This window comes from Stenella coeruleoalba (genome assembly GCF_951394435.1).
Source record: "Stenella coeruleoalba genome assembly, chromosome: 10".
NCBI classification, from domain to species: Eukaryota; Metazoa; Chordata; class Mammalia; order Artiodactyla; family Delphinidae; genus Stenella; species Stenella coeruleoalba.
This window is the reverse complement of record NC_137156.1, coordinates 82,864,213-82,879,944: the sequence shown is the minus strand read 5'-3', so window position 1 is coordinate 82,879,944 and position 15,732 is coordinate 82,864,213. Positions and strand designations below refer to the sequence as shown.

The 15,732-nt window shown below is 39.8% G+C and overlaps 1 protein-coding gene across 18 annotated transcripts in view; it reads right to left on the bottom strand.

The window, feature by feature from the left end:
* Positions 1–15,732, bottom strand: part of TAFA1 (TAFA chemokine like family member 1) — a 955,756-nt gene that overhangs the window by 668,520 nt on the left and 271,504 nt on the right. For 13 of the 18 annotated variants that reach the window (XR_013830279.1, XR_013830280.1, XR_013830281.1 and 10 more), the window contains 4 exons: positions 6,722–6,800; positions 6,176–6,345; positions 3,088–3,217; positions 2,897–2,969 (listed from right to left, as the gene is read on the bottom strand). The exons of 1 other annotated variant lie outside the window; for it this stretch is intronic. Coding sequence is in view for 10 of the 17 variants with exons in the window: in XM_079935034.1 (XP_079791160.1) it covers positions 2,897–2,899 (3 nt within the window). In the remaining 7 variants the exon portion in view is untranslated. The remainder of the gene's footprint in view (positions 1–2,896; positions 2,970–3,087; positions 3,218–6,175; positions 6,346–6,721; positions 6,801–15,732) is intronic. 4 more of the 18 variants (XM_079935041.1, XM_079935042.1, XM_079935036.1 and 1 more) reach the window with 3 other exon arrangements.

Below are 15,732 nucleotides of genomic sequence, written 5' to 3'. Positions count from 1 at the left end.
GCCCAGGAATAAAAAGAGTAAGTCTTCTCCCTTATTATGGCATTTCATATTAGGAGTTTTCAGGTGTTCCCCATACTGCCGAGGGGGATTTGGATAGCGTCCAGAGAGTCCTGAGTCATATACCATCATATTGCTTTGTTTATTACCTTTCATAAAGATTTGCGAGTTTTCTCAGATCATTAGAAAAATACTTAGAAGCCAATTGGGGATTATGCATGTTGCTGCTTCCCCTTCACAGTTTGGGAAATGATTTTTAATCATCTGAATACAGGGCACCTCTACGCACCCAAGTGCTTAAGGTAGAAGCTGAAGAGTCTTCTTTTGTTGCTCGCTTTCCTGCTTCTCACATACAATCTATCCAAAATCTCAGCCAATGCTCTTGTTTCCAGACCCCACAGGAGGTCTTTGAGGAATGACCAGTGAGATTGGCTTTAAAATAATAAGTCCGCTACACAATGAAGAATTGTTAGGGACGGCCCTCTGAACTAGGTTCTTTCCTGCTTCTCTGCACAGGTAGGAGGAATGAGGCTTATAATGAGCATCCTATTATTCCTACCAAACATCCCTCTTTCTCCCATCCCTAACCCAGGTGGTCCCAAAGGGTACATCAATCACAGTGCCTCAACTATTCCGTGATCACAGAGGTAGTCACATGACTCAGGCCTGACCAATCAGGAATTCCCATGTCCTGCCAGCAGAAATTGGTCCAAGTGTGGTATATTATCCAAGAAGAACACTGGGAGAAAGGGATTTGCTCCCTTTATAACATAGACTTGGGGCTACTGGTGACTGTTTTTATCTGCCATTAGAAAAATTCTGTCTGTGGCAGCAGAAAGCACAGTCACACCCAGAGACAAATAATAAAACTGAAAGACAGAAAAGGAAAAAGAGGGGATACGAGAGTGTAAATCAAGGGTCAGCAAACTATGGTCTGCCTCCTGTTTTTGTAAATTAAATTTACTGGAACACAAATACACCCATTTGTTAATGTACTGTCTATAAATGCTTATATGCTACCATGGTAGCATTTAGTTGGAATAAATACCAAACCTAACTGAGAATGTCTGTATGAGGACATATGAAGTATCTTGCCCTTTTCAAAGATCTTGTAATTTATTGAAGGGCCAGAAATGTAAATACATATTTATAGCACATAAGATAATGGGAAAAAACAAAATATGGAATAAAAAGAACACACAGCATCTAACAAAGAAACAATGGTAACAAAGATGATAATTAGACTACTGATGAAGGCATCTACCATTTACTGATTGCATATTATGTTGATGCTTTACATATTAGATATTAGATACTTTCACTCATCCTCCAAACAATCTTGCAAAGTAAATGTGTCAGTTAGGATAGGACAAGACTTGCTGCAATAACAAATGACCCCAATATCTCTTGCTACATATCCATGGTGGATCAGTAGAAGGCTCTGCTTACTGTTAACAGCCAAGACCTCAGGATAATGGAGGTTCCTTCTCAACACATGCGTCCATATTTGCTTCACTGAGGGAAGGGACCATAGCAAATCACACGCTGCCTCTAAAAAACTTCTATGCACAACTGAAACACAGAACTTCCACTCAGATTGCATTAGCAAAAACAGGTCATATAACCATGCCTAAATTGAAAAGTACTATCATGTGCTCAGAAGAAGAGCTGGAAATATTTACAGAATACCAGGAACGTTTACCCAAATAAATACTGGGTAAAAACCCTTCCAATGAAGACATGTAAGAGAAGTTAGGAGACTTCGTCAAAGACAGAGTTAATAAGTAGTAGTGTTTGAATTGAACCCGAGTCAGTATGATGCTAAATTCCAAGCTCTTTTATGTTATACCAGTCAATGTCCTTTCTCATCACCTTTGTGTTGGAAAATAGTAGAGTTTACTGATGAAAGGAATAGTAGGTTTACATGATTGAGGACCAAGAAAGAGATGTAAAATGTTTCAACTTGATAAGCTTGCAAAAAGCAAATCCTTTAAACTTTTTTATAAAGACATTTACATTATGTAAGCAGTATTTAAGAAAGATATAGATGGCAGTTCAACCAGAGAATTTGACCTGGGGTGGGATGATTACCGGGAGGAGAGGGCAGTATGGAAACAAGAATGAGATAATACAATAAAAAAGAAGGGAGTGGAAGAGAAAGAGAGAAGGAGAGGTTGAGGGAAAGAGAATTAATAGTTGCAAGGGAGATTTTAGGCTGAGACCATCCCTGTTCTTGGGTACTTTAAGTATAATTCTTTCCTAAAAGGTTCAGGTTCAAATATATATGAGACAGAGTTACTATTTCTTTTAGACGTTTGTCAAGTGTGAAAGAGGAGGAAAAATCTGTTTGTGAAGGGAGTTTACAGTATACTTAAAGTTTATTTTAAAAATAAATAGGACTTGATAGATAGGGCAATAAACAACAGGCCCCACCAGGAACCTGCCAGGAGCACTAACAGGAAGCATCTGTAGGCTGCCAAGAGCCAGAAATAAGAATGAACAGTTCTCATCATCAGAGAGTCACAGGAACATTCACAAACAAAAAGGATATTTGGGGTGCAGCATCTCTAAGCCAAGTTACTCTCTGTCATGAACGCACTCAGTTTATATAGAATACACCCACAGAGGTAAAGCCACATCTGAATCAGCTGCTGCTTGTTCCCTTTGCTGTGAGTTCCAGGTTTTGTTTTAGCCTAAAATTGTGACACAGTATACAAAAATATGTAGAGACCTTTAGAGAAATTTAATACCACAGGAACATAAAACTTTGCGTGACCTCAATAATTAAGAAGTATGTATGACCAGAAAAGAGTCTATGTGCTCCCCCAAAGGTTTATTATTGATATTTTAATATTTATTAAATTCACAAAGGTCTGATTAATTATGGGTATGTGCTTACCATGTGCTGAGCATGATCACAGAGCTGAGGATACAGACGTGAAGAGAAACAACCTTTACTTTCCTGGAATCTCCTATTTTAGCAAAGGAGGAAAATGAGAAAAATAAATAAGGTGATTAAAGATTGGACTAAGTGATATAAAGCTATGAAAATAATTAATAGAAAACCAAGGGACAAGGAGTGGCACCCACCTGAGGCAGTGTCCAGGTGGCCCTTTGGAGTGGGGAGCTTTGAGCTAGGACTTGAAAGGTAATGAGCAAACCATGTGATGACAAAGCATAGTGTACGTTTGGTCCTGTTTCAATGAACGAAGACTTTTTTCTGGAGACAAAAATATAATAGAGCTGGGTTATAAAGCTCGTTGGATGAGGAATCAAAATAACTGAGTCTCTTTTCTGCCACTTAATAGCTGTATGCCCGTAAGCTAATCACATAAACTTTATGAGTCTGGATTTCTTCATCTGTGAAATGTGTGGGTTGAGCCCAAGGATCTCTAAGGTGTCTTCTGGCACGAAAACTTTATACTAATCCTCTCCTACTCCTACTGCATGTGTGTGCGTAGAGCACATGCGTGCACATGAGCGCACACATGCACACACACACACACACACACACACAGAGGACACAGGTAAGTCTCCTATTTTCTAACTGCTGCCTGGAATAAACTCTGGGCAAAATATGAACTGCTCATGCAATACAATTTCAACATAAGTGAAAACCACCATATCTATCCTTAGCATCTTCCCAAAACTCAACCTTTCTATAAAGGTCCCTGGGGACAAATGCGACTACCTTATCTTAGACGATACACCCACACCCCTCTCTCAAATTACTGGTCTCTGGCCATAGCCTCTGATACTCCAAGTGTGTGTGACTCTTCTTCCATACTCTCCCCCCAACACAGCCCAATTCAATTTCATCTGATTGGACCAGAAGTGAACGCCCAATTCAAGGAAGAATCAACCATAGGCTGACCACTGACCAGGGAAATAAAGGGAAAAGGTGAGTTCAGGCCAACCAATCCACTTCCCAGGAAGTTGGATTTGGGACTGTGAAACATTGGATGGATTGGTAGCAGGGCAAAAAATTAAGGACACATGAAAGACTGCCAAAGCATAACGATAACAAAGCATTCGAACGAAGTCTGTGGCCTCTGTGACTGTTGAGGCTCCCAGAGCTGTTTAGATCCAGATTCACTCCCCAGTTTCATTTCCCACGAGAAAGTACTGGCTTTAAATAATTTAAATAATACTGTAAAGTATTTACAGTATTTCCCGTCCCCTATTTCTATGAACTTTCTGTGTCCTATGAACAATCCCCATTTCTACCAAACTAGCTTAGCTGGATTTCTTTCCCCCAAATTGCATTCACTAAAACAAAGGGTGGCTCATTCAATCAATAAGCTAAGCTCCATGGAAATGTTAATGGTGACCTGATTTAGAAACAGGAGTCATAAATGAAAATGGGGGAAAGGCTCAGCTTTCATGAAATAGAGGTCAGATGACCATGAGGGGCTGGCAGAGGGAGAGGTGAATGGCACCTGAAGCAGAAAATGGATTCCAGAAAATATGCAGTTTGGGGGATGCTCCAAAATTGGTCTGGAAGGACCTCAAAGAGATGAGTAGGATGGGAAAATCTGACCTACAATGTTGCTAACGAGCAGTGCTTAACTCTGTGGGAAACAGCCCCCAAAGCTCTCAGATACGTTGGTCTTTCTCTCCACTCACCTTCCTCCCAGCACAATGCATCATGTATAGTAAAAAGAAAAAATTAATACTTATTAGTGGAGGCATAAAATTCTTCTTTCAGGAAACACACAGGAAGATATTTTCTCCTAGTCTCTCTTCAAAGAACTTTGTATTTTCCCACCCCTGCATAACTCTTTAGAAGTTTTTCTTACGTCTGTGGCTTATGCGCCTCAAATTAGGGATCACGGGGAGACAAATCAAGCCCGTCGTTTTTAAGAAGATGGTATGGAGTGATCGTCCAATAGTCACTTCCAACTGCCATCTGTGACAAGTCTGTAAAACATTTCGTTTGCATAATATATGGGAACTCTATTAAAATACAGCACATTGTTAAAGGAAGTGGGAATATTCTAAGTCAAACTATGTCTCCTCATAAAACCATCCCCCTAGCACTGGCAACAAAGCAGAGTTCTCCTGTATTGCTTTAAAGAAGAAAACCTACTGCTCAAGGAATTACTGAATAGATGCTAAACCTAGTTTAATCCAACGCTGCCGACATGTTGTGAAGTTACAACGAGAAGAAGGCTGAGCAAAGGTCATTTAGCGGAAAGATGCCTGTCTGGATTGAACATCTCCTTGCTCTAGAGCAAGCAAGGACAGAACAGCAATCAGTTTATAAAAGCAGGCACTGGGTGCCATTCATAATGTAGACCTATATATCTGACCTAAAAAGGCCAAAGCTCGTGTTTCCAGAATAGAAAAATGTATATCAAATGCCTTAGCTGGAAGAAAAGATCTTTATGTATAGTCAGAAGTGGGCCAGCAAACTAATATCTTGACAGCATGCTGGAGATTCGCCGGCTTCTTGGGTTTTTTTTTTTTCCCTGCCTCTGTCCGATGACATCCTTGCTCTAAAAAAGGACATTTTGTTTGTCCAGGTGCAGAATTTTTAAAAACATGCTATTATTCTCACAGCTTCAACCCTGCTTTTCGCTACAGATGTAGTTTTTCAAAAGCATTGGGTTCGCAAAGACCATGGTTGTTAATTAATGACCATTTACATCAGCCCAACAGCCTAGCCATATTTCAATGATCAGTTGGGGAAAATCTGAAGGAGAAACAGGACAGGAGAGCATGGAAGAGAGCTTCTTACCTTCAGTGTTTTAATCAGAGCAGTCTAATAAAGTTATTTGTATTATCAGTGACTTCAACCTCACTGTCAAAGTATTTCTATTGAAATGCAAGCCCAGGAAATAACCTTAGGAGGCATTTGTCATAGTTTGGTGCCAACTCTGTACAGGGTGCCCAACCAGAGGCTGGAAAAACTTATAAATGGTTTTCCTTCCCAAAGAGCCTGAATGACAGCCAGGCCCAGGTCATACTTCTCTCAAGACAGATGGTGAAAGTGCAGTTTACTGTTCAGTTTTAATTCACTGCTGTCTTTTGTAAGACAGCCTCTAAAGAGAGAGGCTAAAGTCAGTCTGCCTAATTTTAGCAACACCTGGATGAAACCTTGTGTTTTCATACTATGGGTCACTTCCCTGTAGTGTTTTATGAAACTTGCCTTAAATTTGTCACCCTAAATTCATACCTGGTCAAATTTAGATACTCTCCTAAAACACAAGTACAAGAGAAGGTTGTAATTTTCTGGGCCATTTCCGCCACAATTGCCCACCTCTTGATTTGGGCAGGTGTTTCACATCTGCAGATCTCTGGCTCATCTTGTTTTCACGGCTCCATCTCTTTTATCCCATGATGTCACTGAAGAGAAGCAAAGATCCAACAAAATCTTAAATCTGCCACATCTGGATTTGTGTTTTCCTTGAATAAGATTAGTGAGTGCTGACTTGGACCAGCCACTGAGCTACCTGCTTATATTCTTTAGCTGTGTCCATCTCACGACATGGAAAGATTAATGCCATTTTACAGATAAGAAAATGGAGCCTCAGATAGGTTAGGTGCCCTTTCCCAAAGTTATATGGCTCATACCTGGCTGAGCAGAAATGCACACTGGGGTGTAAGCTTATAGCCCACATGCTAACCCACCGCACCAATCAGCTCCTTCTTTAATTCCACTACCCAGGGGCGTGCTGAAGCACTGAGTCTAGAAACAAGGCCTGATCAACAGCAGCCTTACCTTTGACAGTCCAATCCAGGCTTCTGTTTTGGCGAATTCCCACCTGGCCAGTAAATGCCTGTATCATTTTGTGCCTGGACTGGAAGAAAGGAAATTGATTTTCTTTGGGGTGAATACAAAGACACTTCGAGCAGGTCTTGTCCCATGAAAAAGCTGGCTGTGGTGCACCCATGCACTCACTTATATTTAATCCCCTCATATAGTGCAAGTTCCATAAGTTCAGAGACCTAGTCTTATATCCCAAGTTTGGAGCCCAGAATGTGGCACTTAGATATCCAGGAGTTTGTTCAATCAATGAATGAATGAATGAATGAGTAAGTGAATGAGCAGAAACTTCAAGATCCAGGCACAAGAGACCCCAGTGTAGGAGCCTTTCACTCCGTGTCCTGCTTTCACCAACTGTACTGCTGATATCAGCCCATTCCCGGGTTCCTGGTCCCTGCATTATTAACCCAATAAGATCCCCAGCTCCAGCGCTTCCCTTGGGTCTCTCTCCCTGAGAAAGCCCAGTCCACCTATAAGCTTACCATTAGTTTTAGAATGCACTTAAAGTTTCTCAGGGGGGTACTTTCATACTACCCTCTGCATACCCTAGCCTCCAGGGAGTGAAAAAAACAGAGAGATTGTTTTTATGGTAATCAGATTTCTTAACAATGAAATGGTCTTGCTAATGGTCTATCATTTTCATTCATTCAGAATAGGTTTATTGAGCTCCTACTGTGTGCCAGGTAGTTGTAAGAGCTAAGGGTATTGTGAGGATGAAAAACAAAAAGGACGACCATTATGGAACTTAAATTCCAGAGAAGGGAGCCAGTCAGTAAACTAAGAGTAAAACATAGGATGTTTTAGGAGGTGATAAACAGAAAAAAGAAAAACAAAGAATAGAAGTGGGATAGGAACTGCAGACAGCGGAATGCAACGTTAAATAGGGTGGGCGTTAAGCATTTAATTGCATTCCTCCTCCGAAGAGCTACATTCAAGTCCTAACCACCAGTACCTCAGAATGTGACCTTATTTATAAACAGAATATATGCAGACGTAATTAGTTGAAAAGAAGTCATAGTGGAGTTGGGTGGGCTCTTAGTCCAATATGACTATTGTCCTTTGATTAGAAAATAGTGTAAAGACACACAGGGAGAGCACCATGTGACTACAGAGGCAGAGACTGGAGTGATGCAATCATAGGCCAAGGAACACGAGGACTTCGGACTATCACCAGAAGCTAGGAAAAGGCAAAGAGGGATTCTACCCAGAGTCTCAGAGGGCACCTTAACTTGGCCTTACAGCCTCCAGAACCCTGGGAGAGAAAATAAATATCTGTTGTTTTAAGTCATCTCGTTCAGTACTTTGTAACGGGAGGTCTAGGAGACTAATATAGTGGGCAGGGAGGCCTCAACTGTGAGGATGGCATCTGATAAAAGACCTGACGTTGGTGCAGGAGCCACCCACATGGCTATCTGGGGGGAGAGGGAACAGCAAGTACAAAGCCTCTGAAATAGTGGACCTAGCATGTTTGTGTGGCTGCAAGGAGGCCAGGGTGGTTGGGGTCAGCTTAGGAGAGGGAGAGTATTCAAGTCCAAATGTAATAAGATCTAAAGACCACGGAGTCTAGGGCTCAAACGTTAGCTGAGCGTCATAATTCCCTGGCTGACTTGTTAAAACACAGATTGCTGGGCCCACCCCTGGATCCCTAGAGTTGCAGTAGATCTGGGGTAGGGTCTGAGAATGCGCATGTCTAACAAGTTCCTGATGCTGATATTGTTGGTCCAGGGGCCACTTTTTGAGAACCCTTATTGTAGGACATCATAACAACTTAGATCCTTGTTCTGTGTGAGCTAAAAGCTATTCGAGGGTTAGAACAGAGGAGTGACACGGGAGGACTTCTGTTTTAGCAGGATGTTGTGCCTGTTGGGTAGGGAATAGACTCTAAGCGGGGGGACCGGTGGAAGCAGAGAGGCCAGTTGTAAGATAATTGGAATAAAAAGTACATAATGTGAAGCACCTGTTTAAAAGGAGTTATGAACCAGTATGTGTTATGTGTGACCCAGGGTGTTTTTTGGATGGGGGAGGAGCATTTGCATTAGTTCGGAGAAAACTAATATATAAATAAGAGATTTGAGTTACCCTGGCCTTGAAAGCCTGGCATTCTTGGAGAACAGCACTTATTTAATAGGAGTTATATGACATCTGCATGTCACCAGCTTCCTCTCCACTCATGTCCATGCACAGCCAGTTTAGCAACCAAACACGTGTCACATCTGGAAATTCTTAGGCTGGAGGTTTGTTTTTTTTTTTTTTGCTTTTGAAAGAGTAAAGGGTCCCTTTACTCCATCCTAATACCAACTCAGAATTCTTTGAATTTTTTTTTTTTTTGCGGTACGCGGGCCTCTCACTGTTGTGGCCTCTCCCGTTGCGGAGCACAGGCTCCAGACACGCAGGCTCAGCGGCCGTGGCTCACGGGCCCAGCCGCTCCGCGGCATGTGGGATCCTCCCGGACCGGGGCATGAACCCGTGTCCCCTGCATCGGCAGGCGGACCCTCAACCACTGCGCCACCAGGGAAGCCCCAGAATTCTTTGAATTTTAAGAATTTTTGTTTGAGTAGTTAATGAGGACTTCGGTGTTCACGTCTGTTAAAGCTCTCAGATCACTCCCAGAGTGACCTTTACGAAGGTTCTAAAATAGATTAGAATACCTATTATCTTTTTATATAAAGCTGAAATCTTACAGTGGAAGAAATTTCCAATGTGAAGAATGAAACAAAATGCTAGGGTTAATGATGACCAAAAAAAGTAATATTTAGAAGAGAATCGTACATCCAACCTCTTTAAAGCATTTGATTTCTATTAACACTTTCTCTTTCCACTTTCTGTGTACTCTCACCTTCCTGTGGATCTATCATCTTACTGACACACTCACAACAGCTACACAGACGGCTTCAAAACATAATGGCTTTATTTCTTGGCTGTTTGAAAGTTCTGAATTTTGTAATTTGTATTTTATAAATAACTTGACTTTAAAAAAAAAAGGTAAATTTTGAAATACCCAAAATCCTGGAGAAAGACATAGCCTATGACCTTTCTACACCAAGGGAAAAAGTGAAGCATCTTCAAAGTGTTATTTAGACCACTTTAGTGCTGATACACTATATCAATTAGCTGTGTGACCCTAATGCAGAAATTAACTTCTCTGTTCCTAGTTTCCATATCAGTAAATTAAGGGAGTTTGAATGAAATTTCAAAGGCCCCAGCAAGCTCTAGAATTAGCTGATTTAAATTGTACCATTGTATCCTAGATTTATTTTGGCTTTAAAAAAGGGAAGTTACTTTATTTTGTGTCCTTTCTGATTTTGAAACTGAGATCTAAATTCAAACCTTCTGGGGGCTAGACTGGTAGTATAAGTGAGTGAATCAGATGAGAAGCAAGAAAATAGAGTCAAGGAGCAAGAACTGGCCACCTATGAGGAGACCATGGTGACCTATGAGAGGACCACAGGGATCTCTGACTGAAGGACACTGATACTCTGCTCTAGCTTATATGTGCATTGTAGAAACGGAGACCTGGGCTTATTAAAAGCTTCCAGTATTTCAGGAGCTCAAAATATTCATTTTTGTTGGCACCACCTTGATCTTTAAATTGACAAGTAATTCAAATTAAAAACATCATCATCACCATGCAGACCAAACCAACATGTCTTACAGCTCAATCCAATCTAAAACCTACTAGTTTGCATGATGAAAGCCATATTGGATAAGATTTATCCCTTCAGGGGTTATTGTTGCATGCTAAGTTTCCATAAGGGAAGGATCAGGTAGCCTGAGGCCTTACCTTAATTAATTTTCTCTCTAAAAAAATAACTACTAATCTCACGCATGCCCCTACAAGGAAAAGGTTAAATAAAGCATTTATAATAACCAGAGATAGACTGACAGTCAGAAAGACAGACACAGGATACTGTAAAAATGCCTACAGGGCAACACAAACTGGTTTTGCAGAGGTGGCTTAACCAACTGAGATTTGAGCTGTACAGGCTTAAGTCAAGATATTCTGTTTCTTGGTCAGTTCCATTGGCCAACGGGTGAAAAGCAGAAGTCATGGTTGGGCTGACTGGTCAATCAACATGGCCACAGGATGAAAATTTATTTTCTTTTTCTTCCCTCCAATGTATATCTCCCCATAGACTCCATTCATTTCCAGCTTTGTAGTGAAATTACTCATTGGTCCTAAATCCCAAGCACTGCCCCCAAACTCACACCTAGAAAATAAAAAAGTGAGGATGTAATTACCACTATAAATAGGATTGTTTCTTTTATGGAAAGATTAATAGAATAAAGAAGTTAGCATCTTTAGTATATCTAAGTATTTATCTACTGATAATTCATTTAATACATGGAGGGCTATAAAAATTTTAAGAAAAGGTACATAGATTTATGGATTTTCTATATAAATAAAATTAGCTTTCTTTCAGTTTGTCTCCTTGCTATTACATCACACAAAAAATTATCTGCAAGAATTTTCACTAATTTTGGAGAATACAGTTGTGATGGTCCAAGTGAAAATATAGGCTATGTTCTGCGTCTAAAGTTGGATTCCTCCACAAAAGAGCCTGAGACAAAGCCTTGGGAATTTATTTGAGAGATGATCCCAGAAGCAGGAAGCATGAAAGGAGAAAAAGCCAATTAAGCTATATTATTGAACTGGTGATGGTTGTAAGCAGCTAGGTTCATTCCTACTGGGGGACCATCTGAGAACAAGGTAGAATGTGTCTCAGAATGCTCCCACCAAAAACCAAAGTGTCTGAGACATTTATACATGGACTCTTAGCCTCCCATAGTTGAGATTTACTGTGGGTATTACCTTGTATATAATAACCGTTCATGGCTGTAGGAAAAGTCTTTAGGCAGAAGAACAGAGAGATCCTGGGGGCATTTGAGGTAGGATGCCATCAGCATCATAGGATCAAATTTGCAGCTGTAATTACAGGTAGACTACAAATATATATAGATGCTAAATTATGTAAACAAAATTGGGACCCACCAAAAACATAGGATACCATCCTTCACAGCAGCTAGAAATGAACTGGGGTATAAAGAGAAATCTATGAATTTGCCAATCAAAGGAGAAAAGCTGTTATCCTCATATCATGACTGCCAGTTCCACTGCGTGCTGCCTATGTGTGTTCCATGTGTCTTACATGTATCAATTCATTTAATCCTGACCATAACTTTATGCCACAGGCACAATTTTTATTCCATTTTTTAACGATAAGCAAACTAATGATCAGGGAGATTGTCACAGTATTTTAATATACCAATATTAATATACCAGCACACTAGCAAGTCACAAATAAAAAGTTTTCTCAACATCTAGTCAAATTCTCTGGGAAAACAGGACTCAAGTTAGAAATGTCTCAGGGGTATTGAATTGTCAAGAAACACATCTACTGTATATCAGAAGATCCACTCATATAAAACAAGTGCTTATGCGAGTGTACCTGAAGAGAAATTCACACTGAAAGGAATTATGCTTTTTTAAAAAAAGTATTTTTCTCTCCTGCTGGGTATTACCATCGTGGGTCTTTAAAACAGAAGCAGGCTTTTACAATTCCTTAACTCAATAGCACCACTTGAGTGACAAAGACTTGCGGGCCCCATGCAGAGACCTTACTTCTCTTTTGTGGTAACTAATAACTCCCCCACCCTCTGCTTTCTTGGCTTCCAATACAGGTTTTGAATACCACAGGGAATAAAATGGAAAAACAAGAAAGAATGGAAAAGGCACCGCTGAAAAATAATGGGTAAAGTTATATCATGTTCCAATGAGCATTTTTATTCTGATTCATTGAATTTTTTTTTAGCAGGTCAGGTGGGTAAATGTGGGCATGACTGAATGAGTCCCAGTAGGGGATACTGTAATTTGAAATCCTCTTAATGTTGCCAAACCAAACTGTTAAAATGTGATGCTTGACAATTAAGACATTTATCCTCCTAGATTGGTATTGTTTTCTTTGCTGTTCATGATAGATCTTTTTGTGATTTGAGTTTCAATTCTGGCTCAACTAGAGGGATTTGGTTAAACTGTATTCAACTCTATCCTATTAGTTACCTAGTTAATTCAGTTTCCTGGGATATGAAATGACACTGACAAGCAGATATACACACTGCCACGGAAATTCTGCCCATGTTGCTTAAAAATATAAAAGTGAATAAAAGAGAAAGTAAAAGGAGACACCTAAACAAGGTAGAGATAAATGACGATGGACTTGGATGCCATATGAAAGTTGTCTTGTCCAACCTGTTAACATACGGTCAGAGCTGCCAGTATCTTTCTTGGTTCCTTAATGTTTCTCAGAAGGTCTTAATTTTCAAAGCATATGATTCTATTAATAACTGGCCAAAGAATATTTGCATGTGAATTTTTTTTTAAATCAGAGCCTACAACAGTGAGTATGTTTCTCTCTCATGATATTATAAGAAGGGGGAAATGGACATCTTGGGATTTTTGCTTGTGCTTCAGAACCTCCTTGACACTCTGATACCATGTGCCCAGTTATGGGTAGACACAATCTGGGGAAAGGATCCATAACTTTCATTAAATTCTCAGAGGGGTCTGAGACATTTCTGCACAGCACGCACACACACACACACACACACACACACACACACACACACACACACACAAACACACAAAAAACAAACAAATAAAAAACAAGGCCAGGAGAAAATGAACAACCAATGCTGAGATAATTTGACCTTTAATTACTATTGTTGAACAGGTCTTAAGTGACGAACCACTGGCCTTCATCAAGGGGTATCAAGGAGTCATCTATTCTACTACATATTATCTGATCCACAACAGAAAAACTTTCTGGGTCTCTATTTCAGCAAACTGTTCTTCTCCTGAACCCCTTGGCCGTACTCATGTTCTGAAGATAGACAGTCTTAAGGATTGCTTGAATATTCCTCTGTGCCAAGCTCCTGGCTCACATGCAGCACCTATACCAGGCTGTAAGATCTCTATTTCTGTGATCTAACTTAACCCCAGAATGTAATTGTTTTCCTAACCTTATGCCTAACTCCCTCGAATATTTATATAATTATTCTGTGCCTTGCGTATTTCTATAAGCTGCTTTAAATTCTCCTGCAAATAAAAATCATAAGGTAAAGTTCCTTGTGAGGAAAGTTAAACCTGGGCAATCAGGTCACACTCCTATCATTTTGCCCCTGACCTTGCTTTATTTTCCCTCGTAGCGCTTACAGCTAACCACCTGACATTACACTACATATCAATTTGTTCATGAGTTTTGTCTGTCACCCCAATAAAAAGTAAATGCAGTCGGTTTCAGGCAGGACATCGGCTAACATGTCCAGCCTTATACCCCAGTGCCTAGAACAAAGTGTAGCCATAACAGGACTTCAGCGGAGATTTGCTGAACGAACTCAGTTATCTGAGCTCACAGAAAAGTTAAGAGACCAGTTGTTCCCCAGAGCCCAGCAGGCTAACTCGCTCCTCTGTGCTGTTTTGATTCCTCCTTCTGAACTGTCCAAAGTGTTCAAATAGAATCATGTTTAAGTTCTGCAATCTCTTAAGTTTAGACAGAAATCGGTTCTTTATACATGAATGTTCCCTATTTAAATAACAATATAATTCTTACCACTTGTTTTAAGTGATTCTAAAAGGAGGAAATCATTGGCTTTACAAGCATTGTATAATTGGAAATCTGGGTATATTTTAGCAAAGGCTAATGGGTACATATTTATTTTTCTGTGGAGCTGCTTTTGTGCAGTGCCTTGAAAGGAACTCTTATTAAACTTTTAATGATATTCAAAACAAGCTCTCTTTTATGTTTCTAAAGAAAATTAACATGCTGTTTGTAGCCTTATACCAACTTCAGTTTCATGACCCTTAAATCATCGTTTATACACTCTCAGTGTTCAGCAAAGAAGAAAATATGTCCCAGAGAATTTGTGGTTTGTTTTAAAGATGCATGAGAGTACAATTGAGAACCATGCAATTCATAACAAATTCAATCTAGACAAGACAGCGTACCATTCAATGCAGCCCCACCTATTTCTTCTTTCCCACAGGAGACTGAAGAATGGAAGTTATTCTATCAAATATGAAATTATGAAACACTTTAATTCTATGACAGCCATACACCAAGGACCAGAAAAATCGTTTCATCTCATAATGTTTTAGAGACCCCAGGCAAATGTAAACAGTAGACACTGTTAGACATTAAGGTTTCATTACAAGCAGTAAACAGCTTAACTGAAAATCTACTGATTTATTTGGAATTTCACGGGATTCTGGTGGGAAATTTATTAAATTATTTAGGAAACTCCAACAGAAAAAATTACCATTTACTGAATCTGAATACCGCACTTACAGGCTTAGTTATTTCTCACCGTGGTTTATATTAAGGAATATGGTAAAATAACGTCTAGTGTCTAACATTAATTCACCAGTAGTGATCCATTTTAATACTAGACTGTGGGTCTTCCATAAGCTGACTCCCTAGTGATTAAATATTCCTAGGATCTTGTGATGAAATTTACCTCTTGTCAGTGAGACTTGTCTGGGTCCCAGAAACCAAGGTTTGGTTTTTACACAGAGAGAATGTTCCTCTGTCAACCAGTGTCTTCTGAGAAAACTATCTCCATAATTTCATCATAACTGGTTCCATATAATTAATTCATCTTCCAGAATTTCCAAATATCTAGCACAAGCACTGGATGTTATTCTTCTCTTAAGTGAGGGTGTTCTTGCCAAATATTTATGTCCATAAATTACATATAATTATAGGTGTGTGTCTGTATACACATTCAGATATTATGCACATCTATCCACACACCTGGGTATTGTGAGCATCTGTATACACATGGCTGTATACACATAGTGTGTGTGTCCGTACACACAGAGACATTGTGAGCAAGTTTACAGATGGTACAATGGAAACAGAGAACTAGGATTAAGCCGGGAAATTCTTTGAATAGTAGGAATTATATGGAGA